The 19,191-nt window shown below is 37.4% G+C and overlaps 1 protein-coding gene across 1 annotated transcript in view; it reads left to right on the forward strand.

Moving 5' to 3' along the window:
* USH2A (usherin) overlaps positions 1-19,191 on the forward strand; it is a 388,199-nt gene that overhangs the window by 224,501 nt on the left and 144,507 nt on the right. Inside the window, exons 38-39 of the mRNA XM_069009544.1 lie at positions 14,060-14,210; positions 14,381-14,523. Coding sequence (XP_068865645.1) covers positions 14,060-14,210; positions 14,381-14,523 — 294 coding nt within the window. The remainder of the gene's footprint in view (positions 1-14,059; positions 14,211-14,380; positions 14,524-19,191) is intronic.

Consider the following 19,191-nt stretch of genomic DNA (forward strand, 5'->3'; position numbering starts at 1 on the left):
GCAAAACTGCTTGTGTGGAAAACTGGGAGTTGTTCTACTGAAAGAGTAATTCTTCTCTAATCTCTGCAGCATTGAACTGATTGTCATTTTCATTAGTGCTATTTTCTTCTTTTATTCCCCTCTCCCAGTCTGTTCAGCACACCTTTCAGTGAGCTTGTACTGTTTCTATTCTTGATTTTGGGTGCGTATTTTGGAATGGCAAGTGATGAGAGAAGTTAAGTCTCATTCCTGAACAGTTGTGTCTTCAGGCTTTGGCAATGGGAGGCACAGAGGTGCCGTCTTTGCTGCTCACTTTCCTAAATTGCAGCCAGCTGGGGCTCAGCCTAACTCCACACCTCATAAAGGTGCTTTAAATTGAAGTTCAGTGTAAGTCCCTACTCATAAAACTGGGGAGTTTTGCCAGCAGGCAATGACACTCCAGCTATGTCCTTTTCTTCTGATTGCCTCCTTCTCTTTGCCTTTGTGCCCTTCTCTTTTGGGGCTGGGCAGATCTCCCATAGTTCCAGCTGTGCTCTTTCCATGGTCAGAATCAGAGCACCTGCATTGATCAGCTCTTTGGTTGCTTTGTCTCTTCTAGAGCAGCATGAAACAGCTGGGACAAGAAGGTAAAACCAGCAATTTTAGTTGTCTGGAAAAACATGGATGTGTTTGCTTGCTTAGGGAGAGCCAGATGAGACAGGGAAAACTGTGCAACAGCTAGTTGATCATCTCTAAGCTGGCAATTAACCTCACTGAAGAGGTCTCACTCAGGTCTTTCCAAAACCTTAGGCCTAGTGTGAGATCCAGACTGTAATTAAATCCTCTTAGAAGAAATGTGTGCTAGAGAAGACTCCATGCTGAAATACTACAGCTTAATTGTACTTCAGAAGTACAGAAGAATATATAAAAAGGGGGGAAATGGGCTGTTGTGAAATTTCGAGGTAGATCATTATTTAAAATTATTACCTGCTATCACATTAACCTATTTCAGACCAATTTCAATTGTACATGAAAAAGGACACAATTTAGATGAAGTGTGGAATTTTTATATAATCTCAAGCTTATTCATGCTTGGGGTTATTTTACTTTTGATTTTTCTATTCATTCTGAGCTAATCTGAACTAGAGTTTTCAGTACCATAAGTAAAGTCAGCATTCTTTATGTGATCAGTTAGGTTCTGTTGAAGGAATTCTGCAATAAAATGCTGTTGAAATTCCCGGTGAAAACGTAGAGAAGACTGTGTAGAAAAATCACGCCATGAATTTTGTCTTTAGAACCATTTTCCAGATATATGTAAGTGCTAGGAATCAGATAAATTTTTGTTACTTTGCTACTATGATTTGCACTGCTTTTCTAAAAAGCTCATGTTTTTATGCTTTCTTTTTTGACAGCTCCTGCCCCTGTAGATTTCAGAATAAAATCTCATTTTCATTAGCTGTGAGAAAAGACAAATATCTGTGAATTGTTTGTTTGTTCATTGGTTTGTTGGGAGTTTTATGTAATGTCATTCTCTATTTTCTGCACTTGAAGCATCTAGATTATGGAAGTTAGCCTGGTGATCATAAAGCATTTCAGTAAAGTGGCAAGGTTTGAAGATTTGAGCCCCTTTGCAGAGGGGGACCCTTTCAGGAAGTTTTGAAGTTCCTCTGCCTGCAATGAAATCTCTACACCTCCAGCAAAGTGCTGTCACCCTGTTGCATATTTGTCACATTTCCACATTAGGGAAAAAAAAGCTTCATGGGGAGAAGAATTAAGGGGTTTTTTTAAGACCTTGCTGAGGTTTAAATGTAGAGGGAGCCAAATCACTGTTCTTTTCCTCTCTTTAGCTAGGGACAAAATCAGAGGTGATCTTTCTTAAACATCATGGCCATAAAAGTGCTTTCTCTTTTTTTTGCTGGTTCTATTTACAGTTAAAAATTAGTCTTAGTAACTCCATTTTGGAAGTCTTCTCTGTAGTTTGAAAAAAGACCTGAAATTGAATTTAAAAGAAATGAAACTTTATATCCAAATTCTTAAAACACTTTGCAGAAATAAAGTATTCTTCCTTCATATTCTGGTAGTGTTTTGACTCTTCTCTCCTTTTTCTTAGTGTAGCACTCCTCGTTCTGTTCCATCTATGTTGTTATCTTTAGGTTAGTTGGCTGAGTACCTAAGGAGAAATAAGCTTCTCTATAAAGGCAGAAAGGGAGAGGAAATGGAAGTTGAGTGAGAATCACTCATTAGAGTCACCACTTCTCAGGTGTTCCTTTAACACAGTGTTGGTGTATGCTACCCTCTGTCTTTCAACAAAGGCACCTATAAGAGTCTATACCCCTTAATGATTGATTTCTGGCATTTGAAACCTTTTTCCTCATTGTTCTTTTCTTTCTGAATGTTATTTTTGTGTCTGCATGCATGTGCAGGTGCACACACACAAAAATGAATATGTTACATCAGTATATGCATGTTCATCTATACACGATTTCTTTCTGTCTTTTTTATCTTTGGATCTCTATGCAGAGCATGCTTATTCCTCTGACAAAGAAATACTGTGCTCTTAGATTAATTTCAGCTGAGTAAAATGAGAAAGGGAATTCAAGTATTTCATGTTACAGGGGGATATGTCCAGTATTGAATTATATTAATCCTTACTGTTTGTATGCTGACCTATTCACTTTTATGATTTTTATGAATATATCTGCTAATTCAGATTTCCAGGAGGCTTCTCAGGTGACTGAGGATTGCTATTCCCCTTTTACAGATAAAGGGAGGCATGTGTTAGCAACAGAAGGTAAAAGAAAATTTTATATTCTTCCTCATGCTGAAAAGTATAATATACATGTCACAAAGTTTGTCAGCCTTTCTTCTTGTCTCTTAGCTTAGGCTGGGGGATTGCCTCTCTGTGAAAGATGTCACCATAGTTTATGCAGCATTTTCTCTGTGAACAGAGAAAATGTGTGCATTCAGGATGACCAATTTTAGATTATCTAAACATTTCTAATAATACATATACAAAGAAAAGAGGTTGAATAAGTGAAGAGATGGCATTATATAAAGAAAAAATATTTCTCTTTTCTCTGTTTTTCTTTACATTGAGGTTGTAAGTACTCTTACATACTAAGTAGCCTGTTTGAGAGAGTTATTCATAAGAAATTGATACTGCTGTCCAAAATACTCAACTGATGGCTGTAATCTGAATTAATCAGTTGTAAATTTTCTATGTTGAAGATTTAGCCCTATGTTTTAAAAATGAATGAAGGAGAGGAAGTTTGGCCTGGCTCTGCACTTTTTGTCAAAAAATTGAAGATTTTAGAGAGTAAGTATTGCCAAGGTGTTTACTTTACCTCAAGCTGTGATGAATAGTATGTGTATTTTGGGGTAAATGCTCTGAAATGTCTTGTGGCACAGAAGGCAAAACACATTTAGCCTGGTTTGGGTTTGAATAAAGTGCAATGGTGTTACAAAGACTTTTAATCAATTAGGCTACCTGATTTTGAACAAGACAACAGTAGTCAAGGTCTTTTCAGTAAAAATACTTGTGAAGAGCATTCATTGTTGTATATAGACACACTACCACCAATTCCAGTGGATTTATGTGTTCTTCACTATTATCTAAGGAAATGAAGCCCAGAAATAATTCATATAAATGGTTTATTTGTTAAAAGTGTCTAGAACAGGGCATTAACTGATGAGTAGCTACTTAATAATGCTGTATGAACATTCCTGTATGGATAGCTTGGCTACAAAAGGTTGCAATCCTTTTAACCCTAGTCATCAGAGATGTCAACTGTATATTTTGAGCAGATTGTTTCTATATGGAAATATTCTTGTCTGAATTGCTTTTTATTCAACCTAAATATTAAATATTTTGCTTTAGTATATAACACCTAGATCACATTTCTGTCAGTCAACCAATCCATAAAAACAGTCAGGGATTTTTGCCACAGTTAGGTGGAATGGAGATGCCACCTTTCATATCCTTTCATATCTTATCTCTCTTAAAACAGTGGATGAAAAAAAGAGATCTGGGTCATTCCTGCTGTCTCCCAGTTGCTGGGCAGTGTACTAATATCTGGGCTCTTAAGCAGGGAGTGAAGAGTACTGCCCATCTGTCCTGTTGAAACTCTGCTATTGGGTGTAGGGGAAAGTCTCATTTACTGGGAAAAAGAGAGCAGGTGCTGTTGTAACCCGGGGCTGACAACACTTTCCAGGCTGGGGTGAGGCAGTGTGCACGGCAGCAGCACAGAGGGCAAGAGGAGAAGGTGCTGAGTTCTGGGCTGTGGATGTGTGTTGTTTGTTTTCATCAGTGCAGATACTCAGCGTGGGCGTCAGAATGTGATCCTGCTGCTATTTTCTAATACAGCTTCATTTATTGATACTGCAGCTGTTGGACTGGACTGTAACGTGAAGTGACAGCCATAGCATTGCAGTTGGCATTTGGAGGAGTGATAAGAATTCTTGTTTACTTTGTAAATGTGGTAGTTCAGATTTGTCAGCCTTGGCCTCATGTGTTACATGAGAATAATACACAGTGTTTTGTTGTTATTTTTCCTAATTATATCAGTTTTTTTCTAGAACTAAATTTTCGATTCTTCTCTTTTCCATTGTGCAGATCACACCCCCGAGAGTTCTCCATGTTGATCAATGGCAGGATTCTGTTATATAGGAAAAAACACTCCATACTAGTAATGATGACAGATACAATTAAATTAATTCTTTGCTGTTTCCTTTGATGCACACAGATTTTCTCCATTAATATTGATGGACCTCAGAGTCACAAGCACATGTTGGGGGTAGGGGGGAGAAAGCCCCTGAATGTTGTATTTTGCTCTTTGTGGAGCTGACTATATCACTTTATGCTTAAATGCAAGGAAAGCTGCTGACAGTTTTGATATATTAAATTATAACTGAGAACTAATTCAGGGATCAAAGATGCTCTTTGGGAGACATCACTTTACTGGTAGGAAAAATCATTACCTTTTTTCCCACTCTCATGTATTTGTACTGTATGTCTTGGAAATATCATTCCCTACAGTTTCTGAATCTTGATGTTTAATTTAACGCAAAGGTCTTTGAGCAGCACAGTGGGAAGGGGGGCTTCTGTTAGGGAAACCTCGTAGAAGGAAATTGAAATGTACATGTTTTTTTCTCATTTATCAAAGAAGAGCAAAAATCTAAACTGACATTTTATATCAAATGAATTATGAACTGTGTACCTCGTACCTAAGGGAACAACAACTAAATTAGACTTTTGTTAAAAAGAGAGAGAGAATAAAAATAGGCTTTTAATAAAATATACAGTCATTTTTGGTATTTTGTCTGAATCTGACATGTATTGTACTTTGCAGATGAAAACTTGAGAATATAGGCTACTTCAAAGTCTATATGCTTTGAATGCCATAGAGTGAATTGAGAAGCAGGTTAAGTTGACACACAAACCAGAGTTTCTACTTAATAGATATTGCTGCTTTGATATTTTTGTTTTCAGCCTTGTCCAACTCAGGTGAACAGGAAAAGATAATATGTTTTTTAATAGCGTGAAGATTGGAGCAAAATAGTTTATGGTTTGTTAGGGGTTTTTTTAGGTTATTTGGACTTTTTTAAACTTCCATTTGTGAGAATATGGTTGCTGCTGAAACAAGCTTCCAGGGAGCAAAATTTTACAAGACACTTGATGGCACCTTAAGAAGTCAGTTTTCAAAGAATTATGTACTCTGTATTCTGCCAGCATGACTTCTACTGTCTTTAGGTGAACAACATTTCTTGCAAGCAAAGATAAGACTCCCACTCTTTAAAGTTAGAGTTTTTGACTCATTTTGACAATGAGTCAAAGTCTCTTTGTGATTACCATATATATCATAAAGAATTAAGTAGTAGCTGTGAACAAAAGCTAACTCTGTGTTGCCTTGATTACTAGGACCAGAAACATTAGGGAACCTCTTTTCTTCCTCTTTTGGCAATTAAGGCAAGTATTTGAGAGGGAGAAATTCTGTTCTGGCTGCAGTTGTTTCGTGGCCAAAAGGTAGTCCAGTGACCTGGATCTCACAGACACCTGTAGGATATTCAAGATGTAATAAGACTGCACCACCCACTGTGCATAGTGGCTCCCTAATACCAACTAATCTGTCATCTTGTCAGATCCATTTTCTATTTATGGGAACTCTCAAGCTTAGTTTCCATCAGAAATGGTGGTATTTCACACCATCCATTATGTACTGAGGAGAAATTTATGGATTAAAAATAACTACAGGTAATTTTATTGTGGAGCCAATTTATTTGCACCCCTGCACTGTTCTCCAGTCTGTACATACAGGGATATATAAACTGAGGCTTCTGTAAAAATGCACATCAGCTGGAGTTTTCTACCAACAGGGTAGCCTGTTCTTTAACAGTCCTCCAGCACATCCATACTGCAGGAGTGCAGTATGAAGAGATGTCTTATGTAATGAGACTTCTTATTTAATGAGAACTTTCACATGTTTTCCAGTGTCTCATTTTCTTTAGCATTCAGTTGAGGCTGCTGTGTTTCCTTTGTTTCCTTTGCCACACTGGATGGAGATATAGAATTACAGAATCATTTAGGTTGGAAAAGACTTTAATTTTGACCAAGACCAACCATTAACCTAACTTGACCAGGTCCACCACTAATCCGTGTCCCTAAGCACCACATCTGCAAGCCTTTTAAATACCTCCAGGGATGGTCACTCCACCTCTTCCCTGGGCAGTCTGTTCCAATGCTTGACAACCCTGTATAGCTAGTAATCATTTGCAGAAGCCATGTCCACTTGGTGCTTTCTGGTTTTGAGTATCCTTTGTTATCCTTTTTCCTTCAGTCATAGAATAAATCAATATTAAATAGTAATTTTTAACAGATTATGCTTCGGAATGATGCATATGCTTCTTGTAACATCACCGCTTCTGTGTCTTTTCCTTTTTCTTTTAACTTTCTCTTCTTCTATGATGTTAGAATCTCCTTCAGAGAACTATTAGGCTGAAAAAAATTTAATTGGGAAATCAACTTGTGCCATCTTCTTTCCTCAAAATTGTAAGTTATCTCATTTCCAATAAGCATTTGTTTAGTCTGACGGAGATTTGAAAGCTTTCTTGCAGAAGTTTAATCCCACTGCTGTATGTCCTGTTTCCCAGGACACACATTTCTGTGTGTCCTGGGAAACATTCTCTGTCTTTGCAAAACTTCTGCGAAGTTGGAGATTGCTGTGTGTCTCTCCCTTATTGTTCTTTTAGCTACATAGGTTTAAACGTTCTTCCCTGGGCTTTTCCCAACCACGGGTGATAAAATCTGGTTCTTTTTGTTGCTTTTGGGAAGTCTCTGGATTTCCAGAGCTATCTAAGAACTGTTTAGTTTCAAACAGGAAGCAATAAGTGTAAAAGCCATCCTGCAGTTCTCTGAAATTGTGGCAACAATATTAAGAAAGAAATTTTAGTTTAGCCAGGAGTTTCCTCCCCAGCAATCTAAAGACTCTCACCAGAGATGTTTCTATCAGTGTAAAAGGTACAATGCTGGCCTCTGGTTATAGTTGTCTGATGCCAGATATTAATTGTAAAGAAAGCTGTAAGAATTTGATGATGTCAGATTCTTTCACCTTTTTTATTTAAAAAAAATAACAAAAGAACCCAGATCCTCAGAGAACCAACTACAAAAAAGTAATTTACTACTACTACTGCTGCTGCTGATACTACTACGACTACTACTACAAAAAACCCCCACAATCCCAAAAAACTTCCTGAATTTAATCTCTAAAGCTGCTTCATGCAGGAAGCTGAAGTTGTTGCATGAAGATAGACAGGATCTTGTTCCCTCTGCTCTTGCCACATCTGTCCCCTTAAGTTAAAACAGACAGATCTGATAGTTTCTTAAAGCTATTTCACAGAGATAGTTCATTTCCTAGTAGCCAGTCACAATTAACTAGCAGGAGCTGTTTGTTTAATTGCAGTTTCTGCCTAATCTTGTAATGCCATTACTTATGGTTTTTCTTCATAGAATTAAAAAAAAAATTAATTTTCTTATATGGCAGTTATTGGCTAGCCATCCTTTTAAACAGTCTAATGAATAATTAGTTTTACTGGGCAGTTATAAATTCTAGCCAATGTCCTTACTACAGGTATTAAAATCATTAATCATTCTGCTAATTGCTTATTGGCATTCTTTTGTAGCTTTTAGAGTTTAGTAAAGTTCTTGCTGGGTAAGATGGACAAACCTCCACCTAACATGAGAAAGAAAGGCAGGTTACTTCTTATGGAAAGATGAGGTGACAAATCTGTAATATATTTTTATAGTGTTGACCTCAGTAAAATGTAACATTCAGGAAAGGAGCATCTCTTACACGTATTTTCACTCGAGACCCACACCCAGGTTGCAGGTGTTGAGGTTGCACATGAAGAAAAGTTCATTAAAAGGAAGGGAAGGTCTGATTGTTTTGGGGTTTGGTTTTTTTGTTGTTTTTTTGTTGTTGTTGTTTGTTTGTTTGTTTTGGGGTTTTTTTGGTTTGTTTTTTTTTTTGTTTTTTTTTTTTTTTTTTTTTTTTTTTTGTTTTTTTTGTTTTTTTTTTTTTTGCTAGAACAATATTAATGAGGAATAAGTAAGCCTGCTTTGGGATTTCAAAACGAAAATTGTCTTACACTTTGGGTCTGCAGGTCATGGAGTAAAGCCCAAGTTGATTTTTAGGGCCCTACTAAAATTATGCTCTGCAGCTTAGAATACCAAATAGTGAAAGTACAGAAAAAACCACAGAGTTTACACATCAATCCAGATAAAGATAAATTTTAGATTTTTTTTCAAACATCTTATTTTTATTTTTCTGAATTATATTGGGCCACACAGGTACAAGTAACATTAAAGATTAATGCTAAAAGTGAATAGATTTACAAAGCCACTTCTTTTCATATGAAATTACTATTACAGCAGAGAGCAGATGTATAAAACAGGATAGATCATTAAGAGAACAAGATATTTCTGTATGCTGTTTATGTTATACTTCTGAAAAGAAAATTTCAACATGAGGTGTGAACAAGTTTGGACTTTAAGTTTACGAAGGCTTTAAGCTACGCCTTTATATCTCTCTATTTGCTTTTTTGCCAAAACACAGCTTTCTTTCTTGCCAAGATAAATGTGCCAGAGAGGGGAAAGCAAGAGGGCCACCATGAACCTTATAGATTGTCTGTTCCAAAGCGCAAGGATGTGCGTTGAGTAAGGGTGCGTCGTCCTTGGTGTATGTACTGTTAGGTGGAGCTGTATCTGAGACTGAAAACCTCCAGCAGTGAAATTATAAAATCAGAAAGAAAAGACAAGAATATTCTGTGCATTCTCTAGTCGTTGAGAGTGTGAAAAACAACATGGTTGCACATATATATTAAATGAAATAAGAACAACTGCTTATATTCACTGTACACTGAGAAGGAAAAATAATGGCAAAGAGTTAAAAACCAAACCAGAGTAAATTTTTATGAACCCATGAAGATAAGAAACAAAAAAGGCAATCTTCTGCTTTGCCAAGAGATAAAGGTTTGTAACTAGCATGCTGTTCCAGTGATGACATATGGCCCACCATCATGGCCTCTCTTTCTCTGAAATGAAACTAAAGCATACGCCCAAGTTGAGAATTATGGGGAGTGCAATGACTGGAATTATTTGGGCTGAGCAAACCACTAGATAACAGGCATACCTGAGAAAATCAGAAGAAACAAACGTCAGTGTGCAGAACATATTGCCATAAAATGTGCCATGATGAGATGATCTCAGTATGGGCACCTAAAATAGAAAATGAATCAGGAGTACCTAAACAAGCACTACGATGAGATAAAGAAATGGGGTCTGTGAATTGAACCTGGAAAAGAGGAAGAGTAGTCATGACAGAGCAAGACACTCATCTAAAGGCAGTTGGACTGGAATTTTTCCTTGCTGTTTTAGTACAAATGGTAGAAAGCCTGTTTTCCCCCTTCCCTGTAGTTAAATACCTGCAGTTATCATTTGCATCCATGTGTATGAAGTAGATTTTGATAAGATAAAAATGCTAAATGTTTTTTATGTGCAGATGTGGGAAATTGTAGAGTTACGTATTCATAGCTCCAAACTCTTCCAGCTGCCTATCTGGAGATATTATGGATACATTGGGGTCAGTATATCTGATCTCTGTTGAAAGAGGTGACACTTCACTTCAAAGTTGGTGTGAGTTTGCACCAATTTTATAGATCTGTAATCGAGCTCTGTTGTTTTTTCTTCTTCTTATGAAAAATTAATAGTGCAGAAATTTTTATAACTAAATAATCATTTATTGTCCTAATAGTAGTTCACCTTTTTATAGTCCTATTCAAAGTCGTCTACTTTCAGAAAATTTACATTTCAGATAAATCCTTATGATAAATATAATGAATACCTCTCAGAAAAAACTAAGCTTTCAACATGGAATAAGCATTTAAGCACAATCATTTCACACAATGCTTGCTCCTAAAATAAACAAATACTTATAAAGCTGACTATTTTTGCATATGTTGTTCGAGGTGAAGAAATTGAGGCAAAAAGTTGAAACACTTTTCAAGGGCTGCTTAGCAGATTACTGGCTGAAGTGGGATCAGATCTTTCTCGATCCATCTGCATGTACCTGAGTATCTGGAATACAATATATCATTGTCATCTTGAAACAGTCTTCAGTTTTTATTGTTTTGTGGAACTGTTTATTAATTATTTGATTAGAATTGGCATCTGATTAAATATTTTATTCTGCCTTTGTAGTCTCTTGATATACAAAGCATGACTTTCTGCCCTGCTAAGTGAGGATTTACAGGGCTAGATGTTGATTCAGTAGGTTGCAAGTGGAGTGCTTGCCCCCTGAGGGTCATATTAAAGCTCGAGGGGAGATTTTTGAGCAACACTGCATCTTAAAGACGATATATCAAGCTGATAGATACATGGCTCTTCTGTTGAGAAATTCACAGTAGAATTATTGCTTGTTGCCAGTTATAACTTGGGTAGTAAGGAGTCTCTCGGGAATATGGATTGGATAAAAAGGGTTAAGCTGGGGGAAATGTTACACTGAAGACCTTGGTGATGAGGAATGCTTGAAATAGTCAGAGGATGTTTTGTGTGCAAATTAGAATTACCATTTTGGGGGGTAAGTGCTCTGCAGTTTTAATGAGCAAATCGTGATTAGTTTAATAGAGCACCTTTCTCATTATGACTCAGCAGAGACTTGACAATTTATTTGCTGTACCCTCCTGCCCCCCTGCCCCATTTCTTTGGAGAACACTCACTCGTACATCACTGAGGAAATTCTCTGTGGGCTATAGGAAGCCTTTCAGATAAATACAATTGCTGTATATTGTAACGTTGGTTTGAAAGTAGTGGGCTTGGCTTGTTCTACAGGTCACTCGACTTTCACAGTAGAGATTTGTCCAAATTTTCTACTCTTCTCTATGCTGTGCTTTTGTTGGTAGAAGAGATTTGAACATTTAGCTGAGATTACCTGTGCCATTAAAATAACATCCACACTGTGGAATTGTTATTGACATTTAGACAGCTACATCTTTGTTTTTTGATGAACATTCCTGTATCGCTATAATAGCCACCTCTATACATACATACAGCTTAATCGGAGCTTTTACTTTGTAGATCTCAGAGAGCTTTACAAAGGAGGATAAGTATTATTATCTCCATGTAACAGATTGGGAAATGAAAGACAAAGGTGAAGTGATGTGTCCTGACAGAACTGCAAATAAATTTAACGCTTTTGCCTCCTCAGTGAGTTGCCTCATACTGTCTCCTCAATAACATGAACTTTGACTTCCTGGCTTAATTACTAGGTCGGCTAATTAGATCCATTTTTAGATGTAGCATTTTTTGCTGTGTAGAATTTCTGTGTGAACATAAAAAACCGGTTCATTTTAAGCTGCAGACATTTTAGTTTAAAATGTCTAGGTTTGAAGGGATATTGACTCTTCCTGTTGGTGTCAGCTTAGAAAAACTCTTGAAAACCCTCAACTAAAGATTTTTACGTAAATTGCATCATCTTTCTTGTGCTGTCTCTGTTTGTCTGTTAACAACTTCAGGAACCACCTTATAAAGGATGCCAAAATAATGCGTGATTATCTGTGCGTACTGTACTTTACATCCGTAAGTTTTCAAATCTCTCCTAGCACAAATCCAACAGTGCTTATGTTGCTGCTAAACAGAACAATGTTATGTAAGGTAAATAAGTATATTCTCCATTTTACTGTGAGAGAGAACTTCATGTGCAGAGACATTTGGTGTACAAATGTTTGTTTTTCATGGCTCAGCTGGAGGGATATTGGGCTGTTTAAGTTAAACCAGCCACCTTCTTCCTTCTGAATTGAGGTGCTCACAGGCTCTTGATTGGCCTTGAAGGTGTTGGCACGGGATTTGCAGACCATGAACTTTGGTAGTTTCAGAGATTTTCTGGATTTGAAAGCAGGGCGATTTTCAGGTTTAGCTGGGATTTACTGAAGCCTTATTGCTTAGATGTAGATAGCAGCAGGAAGGAACATCCAAACGCAGTCAGGCTGGCTCAAGCCCCCATATTATATGTTTTCTTTTTTTGCAGTGACAGAGAGGAGCAGAAGGGAATGAGAGAAGCTGGACATTCTGTTCTATTTCATCTTGTCCTGAAAAAAACCAGGAGGGCTGTAGGGCTTGGGGCCAACTGTCAGAAGTACCTGATAATAACTCCAGTAGTCCAGAAGCCAGCTTTTAGTAAAAAATTTGGATGAGAACTGGCAGACCTTGAAATTAATGTAAAGGGAACAAGTCTCTTAGGTTGGAGCATGACATGTCTTGTGCCTTTTCCTGTAATACAGTTTGGATCTGGAGATGAAAAATGTTGAAGTTCGCCAAATGTATAATCAGAGTAAAAATATCAGATGCTAGTTCACGTATCTGTTAATGTATATATCAGTATAAATAAAAACTATTACATGTGACTGATGTCTTTCTTTTTCCAATGCCTCCTTTCACCTGTCTCAGGGAGAGAATGACTCAGACAGTGTATCACAAATTCTGTTTCTTCCCTCTTAGTAACCACCTCATATACAGGTGGTAAATGAAAATCATAAAGCTTACTGTAAATTACTGTTTGCTCATCTTAAAACTTACAGCTTAGGCCCTGAGGCTTACAACTACACTTTAAGTTAGAGATCTGTGAGGCTGGTTTTTCTCCATTAGAGACAAGAAGAAAATAACAGCAATGAAGAAAAATTTCCGTTGTAAAGACCAAAGGATAAAAGCAAATGGTAACTACGGGACCATGAAAAGCAAAACTATTATACAAGAGTTTAAATGACAAAGGTAGTAGCTTTTCAGTGTTTTAACTCTAGAAAAGAGCTACAGAGCAATGGCTACAGATGTGTTATATTTAAAAGTTACAGATGTGTTTAAATACAGAAAGTTTTTTCAACAGATTGATTTCTTGTTAAAGAAAAAACAAAGCCATAAACTCACAGGTGTAAATTGGCATAGTTGTTTTTACTGCATGCAGTGAAATTTGCAGCAGTTAAAGGTCATTGGTGGTATCATTACTGACACATTTTGATCTGCAGTTCCTTGGACTTCATAAAAATTAATTTCCTTAAAACAGTGGGCTAGAGACTGAGACTTTAGAGAATCTATTTTGATTTCTACTTAAAGATGTTCTTAACTTAATATTTCTTCTGTTTTCTCTTTAAATTATTATTCATTTATAAGGGTGAGAAGGTATCTGAATGATAAAAAGTCTGATCAATTTTACTCATGCTGGGTAACATTTCTGTGAGCATTTCCTTACCTTCTCAGGGTGGCAGAGCTGGGCACAGGGAGAAGTAGATAATATTTGAACAGGTGGTAGAAAATATGTTGCTTCTGAATTACTTTTGGTGTTTGGAGGTTTGCTTTTAGCAAGATGATATTCACATATTGGAAAGAAGAAAATTAAGAATCAGCATTGTTCAGTAGTGAAAATGTTAAACTAAATGGACCATGTTAACATTACTGTTGATCCTGAGGAGCAGTTTTTCCAGTATATGGAGCATTTTGTTTCCACGCGGCATATGTTCTCCATGGTTTTCTCTGCTCTAATTCATCCATGTTTTTCAACAGCTCCAGATGGCATGATGCCTCCAAGGCTTTCATCTGCCACTCCAACCAGTCTTCAGGTTGTCTGGTATACACCAGTTCGCAACAACGCCCCAGGCACGCCCAGCTACCGACTCCAGATGCGGCGGAGGCGTTCGGCTGGTGACGTTTTAGAGTACGCAGAGCGTAGCAAGACCACCATCCACTGCTGAGCAGGAAAAGTCCCCTTACCTTGAATACAGCTCACCTTTAGGGTGGCTGGTCTTGTTACAAGATGTAATGTTGTAGTCTTTCTTGACGTGCTGGGATGTGTTCTGAAGTAACTCGTGCTGTTTTTCTTTGCAGTTTGCTTCCCAGCCCTACTGCTTCCTTACAACACAGAGTCAGAGACCTGCAGCCCTACACTGAGTATGAGATGAGAGTGGTTGCTTCCAATGGTTATGGCGATGCTTATAGCAACTGGACTTCAATGACTACAGCAGAGGACAGTAAGCACAGATCTTACTTAACTGCCTTTAGCAGAAAATATAAATAACAGTCCAGCTGCCATTGTACATAATTTCTTTAAGTTATCTAGCTTTCTGTTATATAGCAGTAATGCATTTCCTTCCCTAGTATTATTTTGAAGTAAAAACTCCTGAAGGATCAAGTATCTGTTGTCTTACACATTCATTAAAAAATGGATGTTTACATATATATTTTGTGAAGCAGTATCTTATTTCTGTATATAATATCCCTCCAGCAATATATGGTTAGTTTAAGATACACTGGTAAGTACAGCTTTATAAGTGGTGTTCCTTTATATTCAGGGACTTGATTCTGATTTCAGTCATATCAGAGAAAATAAGTTGAAGTTAATAGTACATGACAGTTGTCTTATCTCTGTGTTGAGAATACTCAAGCTACCACAGAACTTTTCATTCCCAGTGATCTTTGTTTAATTCAAAGTGGTGACCTACTGGTATGAAATTGGGTTTGTCACTGTCAATCCCATCACTTTTGTTGTTAATAGCTCTACGTTCTGCAGTCTCACTCCCCACAATTTGTTCAACAGTCCCTTGATTTAGCAAACAGCTGCCGGTGTACAGGTACAGCCAGTTAGTTGACAAGACAGAAGTTTGCACCTGATTCAATATGTAAGCAGAAACATATGACAGAATTTGAGCTTGTTGTTTGTAATAAAAATAGAAAACACAATTTTCAGGGTTTTTTTTAAGAAACTGAGCTGTTAGCTTTCTTGTGCAAGGTAGCAGGATAATTAATATTGGTTTAGCAAATATTCAGTGCTGGTGTTGCAACTTCATTTTAGTCCCTTCTCTAAATGGACGGCTGTCTATGTTGAGAAAACATTGAGCTGAAAATGTGTTTTCCCACAATTATAAAACATTTTTTCTTTGAAGCTGAGCAAATGATTCAGAACAGAAATTTATCTGATAAATTCATTTAAACTCCAAAGGTATTAATGCTTCTATGAACATACTACCTTTAAGTAACCATAAGTTCGGAACTTCATCTTGAGACACCAGAGCTGTTATCTACCTGTAGAAATCCTTGTTGAGACTCAGTTATTTCATTATATTGCTTGCTAACAAAAGTGGGTACAATATTATTGAACTTGTCTGCATTCATAGTCAAAATGCAACCAGTCTCCTATGACTATTTTGTTCAAATTGCAGTAATTATTTAGGCCTGGTCTGATAGTTCACACAGTGTTTGTTTTCACATAGAAGGAGGTCAGAAGTACCTTTCAAAGGCATCACTTGTTACTAATATAAAAATTATTTTTGTGCAAAGTAGTAGGTGTACAATTTTAAAATTCTCTTTTGAGGAGTTAGGGGTAGGGTGGAAAACCTACACAGGTGATGCATTCCTGTATAGTCTTCTTGAACACAGATGTAGGCCACCTGCTGCATAGAGCTTGGATGGTCTGTGTGCATTAGCATGAACTGCTACCCTTTGCAAAACCTTACTGCAGATATGCCCTAAGTTAGTGTGGAAGATAGATGTTGCCAAAGGAAACTTAAGAACAAGAAAGTTAAAGTATAATGCTTCTGCCAGTGTTTATGCAATTAAAATACTTGAGATTGAGAAACAGTTCACCTCTTTGGCTGTGATACAGCATCTTGTTCCTTAGCTTGAAACAAACTTCCATAGTTCACTTAGGAACTCCATGTCTCCAAGGGCAAAATTATTTTCCTTTAAATGTCCTCCTCCATTTGTGTCGATACTGCTGAAGAATACATGCTGATGTATCCCCAGTATCCAACAACCCTTGTCATTTAAAAAAAACCCACCCAACTTTCAGTGGTGACAGAGGACTCAGTGGTGTCATTGTGGAGAGCTGCCATCTGTGAAAGGATATTCAGCTCAATTGCTTAAGACTGAATGATTGTCATTGGGTCTAAGCAGTATTTTTGTCAAGGTCTCAACATGTTTCTTGTGAAACTGCCTATTCTGACAGTTTATTGCAGAAGTACACTTAATTCCTGGCCCTGCTAACCAACAGACTTTGACTTTTTAAAGTACAATTTAACGGTGGAGATTTCCCATATCTCTTATTCTGTTGAAATAGATGTGTGTGTACATGTTCTTATTGAATTTTATTCAGTGAATATATGTCTTTTTTGTTTCACCAAAGCATAAAGTGTCCATAGGCAAAAAATACAAGTGTGTGTGTGTCTGTGTGCACACATACTTGACAGCAATACCTGTAAATCAACATATCCACTTTTAAAGTCAGTAGAGTTCCAGTAACACAAGCTGATGATTTTAAAGTATATCTGCATATTATATTTTATTTATGATAAATGCCTAGTTAAATAGGAGGCTATTGGAAATTATTAAGGAAAAATTAGCAAATGCTGCCATAAAAATCTGTTGTATCTGACAATGAATTGTCTTAATATACAGATTAGTAGGTTTGGGGTATTTTTTAATGCAAGGAAAAAAATGCAGTAAAGAATTTTTAAGTACTTCCATTTACATGATTGTGGCACTAGTAACTGATTCCATGCATTTTTTAAAGTCTAACCTGCCCATGCCAGATAACAATAACATACATAACTATGAATATTTTTAAGCCTGCTAAACATGCATCAATAAAAGATATTTGTTCCAGTGATCTTGGTAAGTATAGCATCAGACTATTTACTGCCAGAATATCTACAGATAGAAACAATTGCTGAAGTTTCTGGATTAGAGCTTGCTTTCAGTAACTTGAATGTAAATTTAAGATAGCTCTCTTGAAATCAGTGTAATGATCATTGAACTGAGAGGTCAGTATGTACCATTGAACTGAGAGCAGAATTTCATTTCATTCAGAAATAAAATGAAATCTTCTAGGTATAATAAAGGAAATACAGGTTAGGTTTTCCCTGTAGATATGGCAAGCCTTTGAACTCTCTGGGAGTTGCAAAGACATTGGTTACAGTTACCTGAAGCTGCCCCAGTTACAGCTGCTGGGTTCTAAGGGTGTAGATTTAGGACTTACAAAGTTATATTGGCTGATAGCAATCCACACGGTGTAATTTTTGATCAGAGGGATATCTCCCAAATGAGAAAGGTGATTTTTCTAGTGCTTGAGAAAGTCCACCATGACTTGGACAAGTTTTAAGATAGCAAAATTTCTACTTTAGCTTTTGAACACCCCAGAACCTGTCTGCAGCCCAGTGAGTTGCATACAGCAGGACATCTCAGTCACCAGCATGTTCTCTGCAGTGGCTACATTTCAGTTCTGTGGGCCAGTGTACAACTCCAGTATGGAGAGCTCTTACTAAAGGCCTTTTAAAAGTGTTTGGCTTGCACTAGGAGGAAGAGAAGATGTTGAGAGTTGCCTAGGAGGCAGTCAAATTTTTTATTTTTTATTTCTTGCATAAGAGACTGCAAAGTCCATCTCTGTTATACATAATGAAGATTTAGGCCAGCCAGTGTTTCTTCACAATAAGTAAGGTGAAAAGCACACAGTAGTCACTGGAGATCATTATTTATTGAAGTTGCTGGAGATAAAAAAAACATTAAAAAATAAAAAACAAAAAGAGATCTCCTGCAATGTATCATCTGAGCTATGCCCCTCTGGCATGCTTTGGTTCCAGGATGAAAAGCCCTAAGCAGAGGAAGGAGATCTCATCACAGTCTAAACTTCCTCATAAGGGGAAGAAGAGAGGCAGACACTGATCTCTTTGGTGACCAGTGACAGGACACAAGGGAATGGCCAGAACCTGTGTCAGGGGAGGTTTAAGTTGGGTGTTAGAAAAGAGTTCTTAACTCAAAGGATATTTGGGCCCTGGAACAGGCTCCTCAGGGAAGTGGTCACAGCACCAAGCCTGACAGAGCTCAGGAAGTGTTTGGACACCACTCTGAGGCACATGGTGGGACTCTTGGTGATGGTCCTGTGCAGAGCCAGGAGTTGTGCTTTGATGATCCTGATGGGTCCCTTCCAACTCAAGATATTCTGTGATTCTGCGATTCTCTTAAATGTTCCTGCTGTAGACAATAAGGAGAGGCAATGCAGAACAAGAGGGTAAATGATGCAGTTTGCCACCTTTGGAAGCCCTTGCTTTCTATGCTGATGGTATTTGTTGTCTGAGAAGACAGGTCTCTTACTTTAGCTATATAAGTTAGGTCCATATAATTGAGGTATATCAGCTAACCCATAAATAATTGATGTGAATGTGTTCACATGTGCTCAAGAAAGAAAAATGGAAACTGAAGCAAGAGAAGACAAAACAAGGTGAGGTGATAAAGAGAAATCATGAAATACCTGACAGAGTGAATAGCAAAAGGACAGAACAAATTAAGCTGATGTAGTAGAGTCACACATGATAAGATGATCATATGATATATAGTGCACACTGCCCGTGCATGCCCACAGATTAGGAATGAGAACTTGATTGACTGGTAGAACTGAAGTTCTGCAACCAATGCGCATTTAGAGCAGTAGAGGACAGCAAGTCTGAATACTCTGAGGACAGCTCTTAATACATATTTGAAGGGGTTCATATGGATTGCATGTCATTGCATGAACAGCTTAACGACTTTTGAGTTCTGTGATCTCGTGTGATAAAAGATTCCTGTGGTCCCTTGTGCCCAGAGCTACACAATTTGGATTTGCTGCTGGCTACAGTCAGTAGTATATGAAGACACCACATTTTGTTAAT

This window comes from Aphelocoma coerulescens, chromosome 3, assembly GCF_041296385.1.
Source record: "Aphelocoma coerulescens isolate FSJ_1873_10779 chromosome 3, UR_Acoe_1.0, whole genome shotgun sequence".
NCBI lineage: Eukaryota > Metazoa > Chordata > Aves > Passeriformes > Corvidae > Aphelocoma > Aphelocoma coerulescens.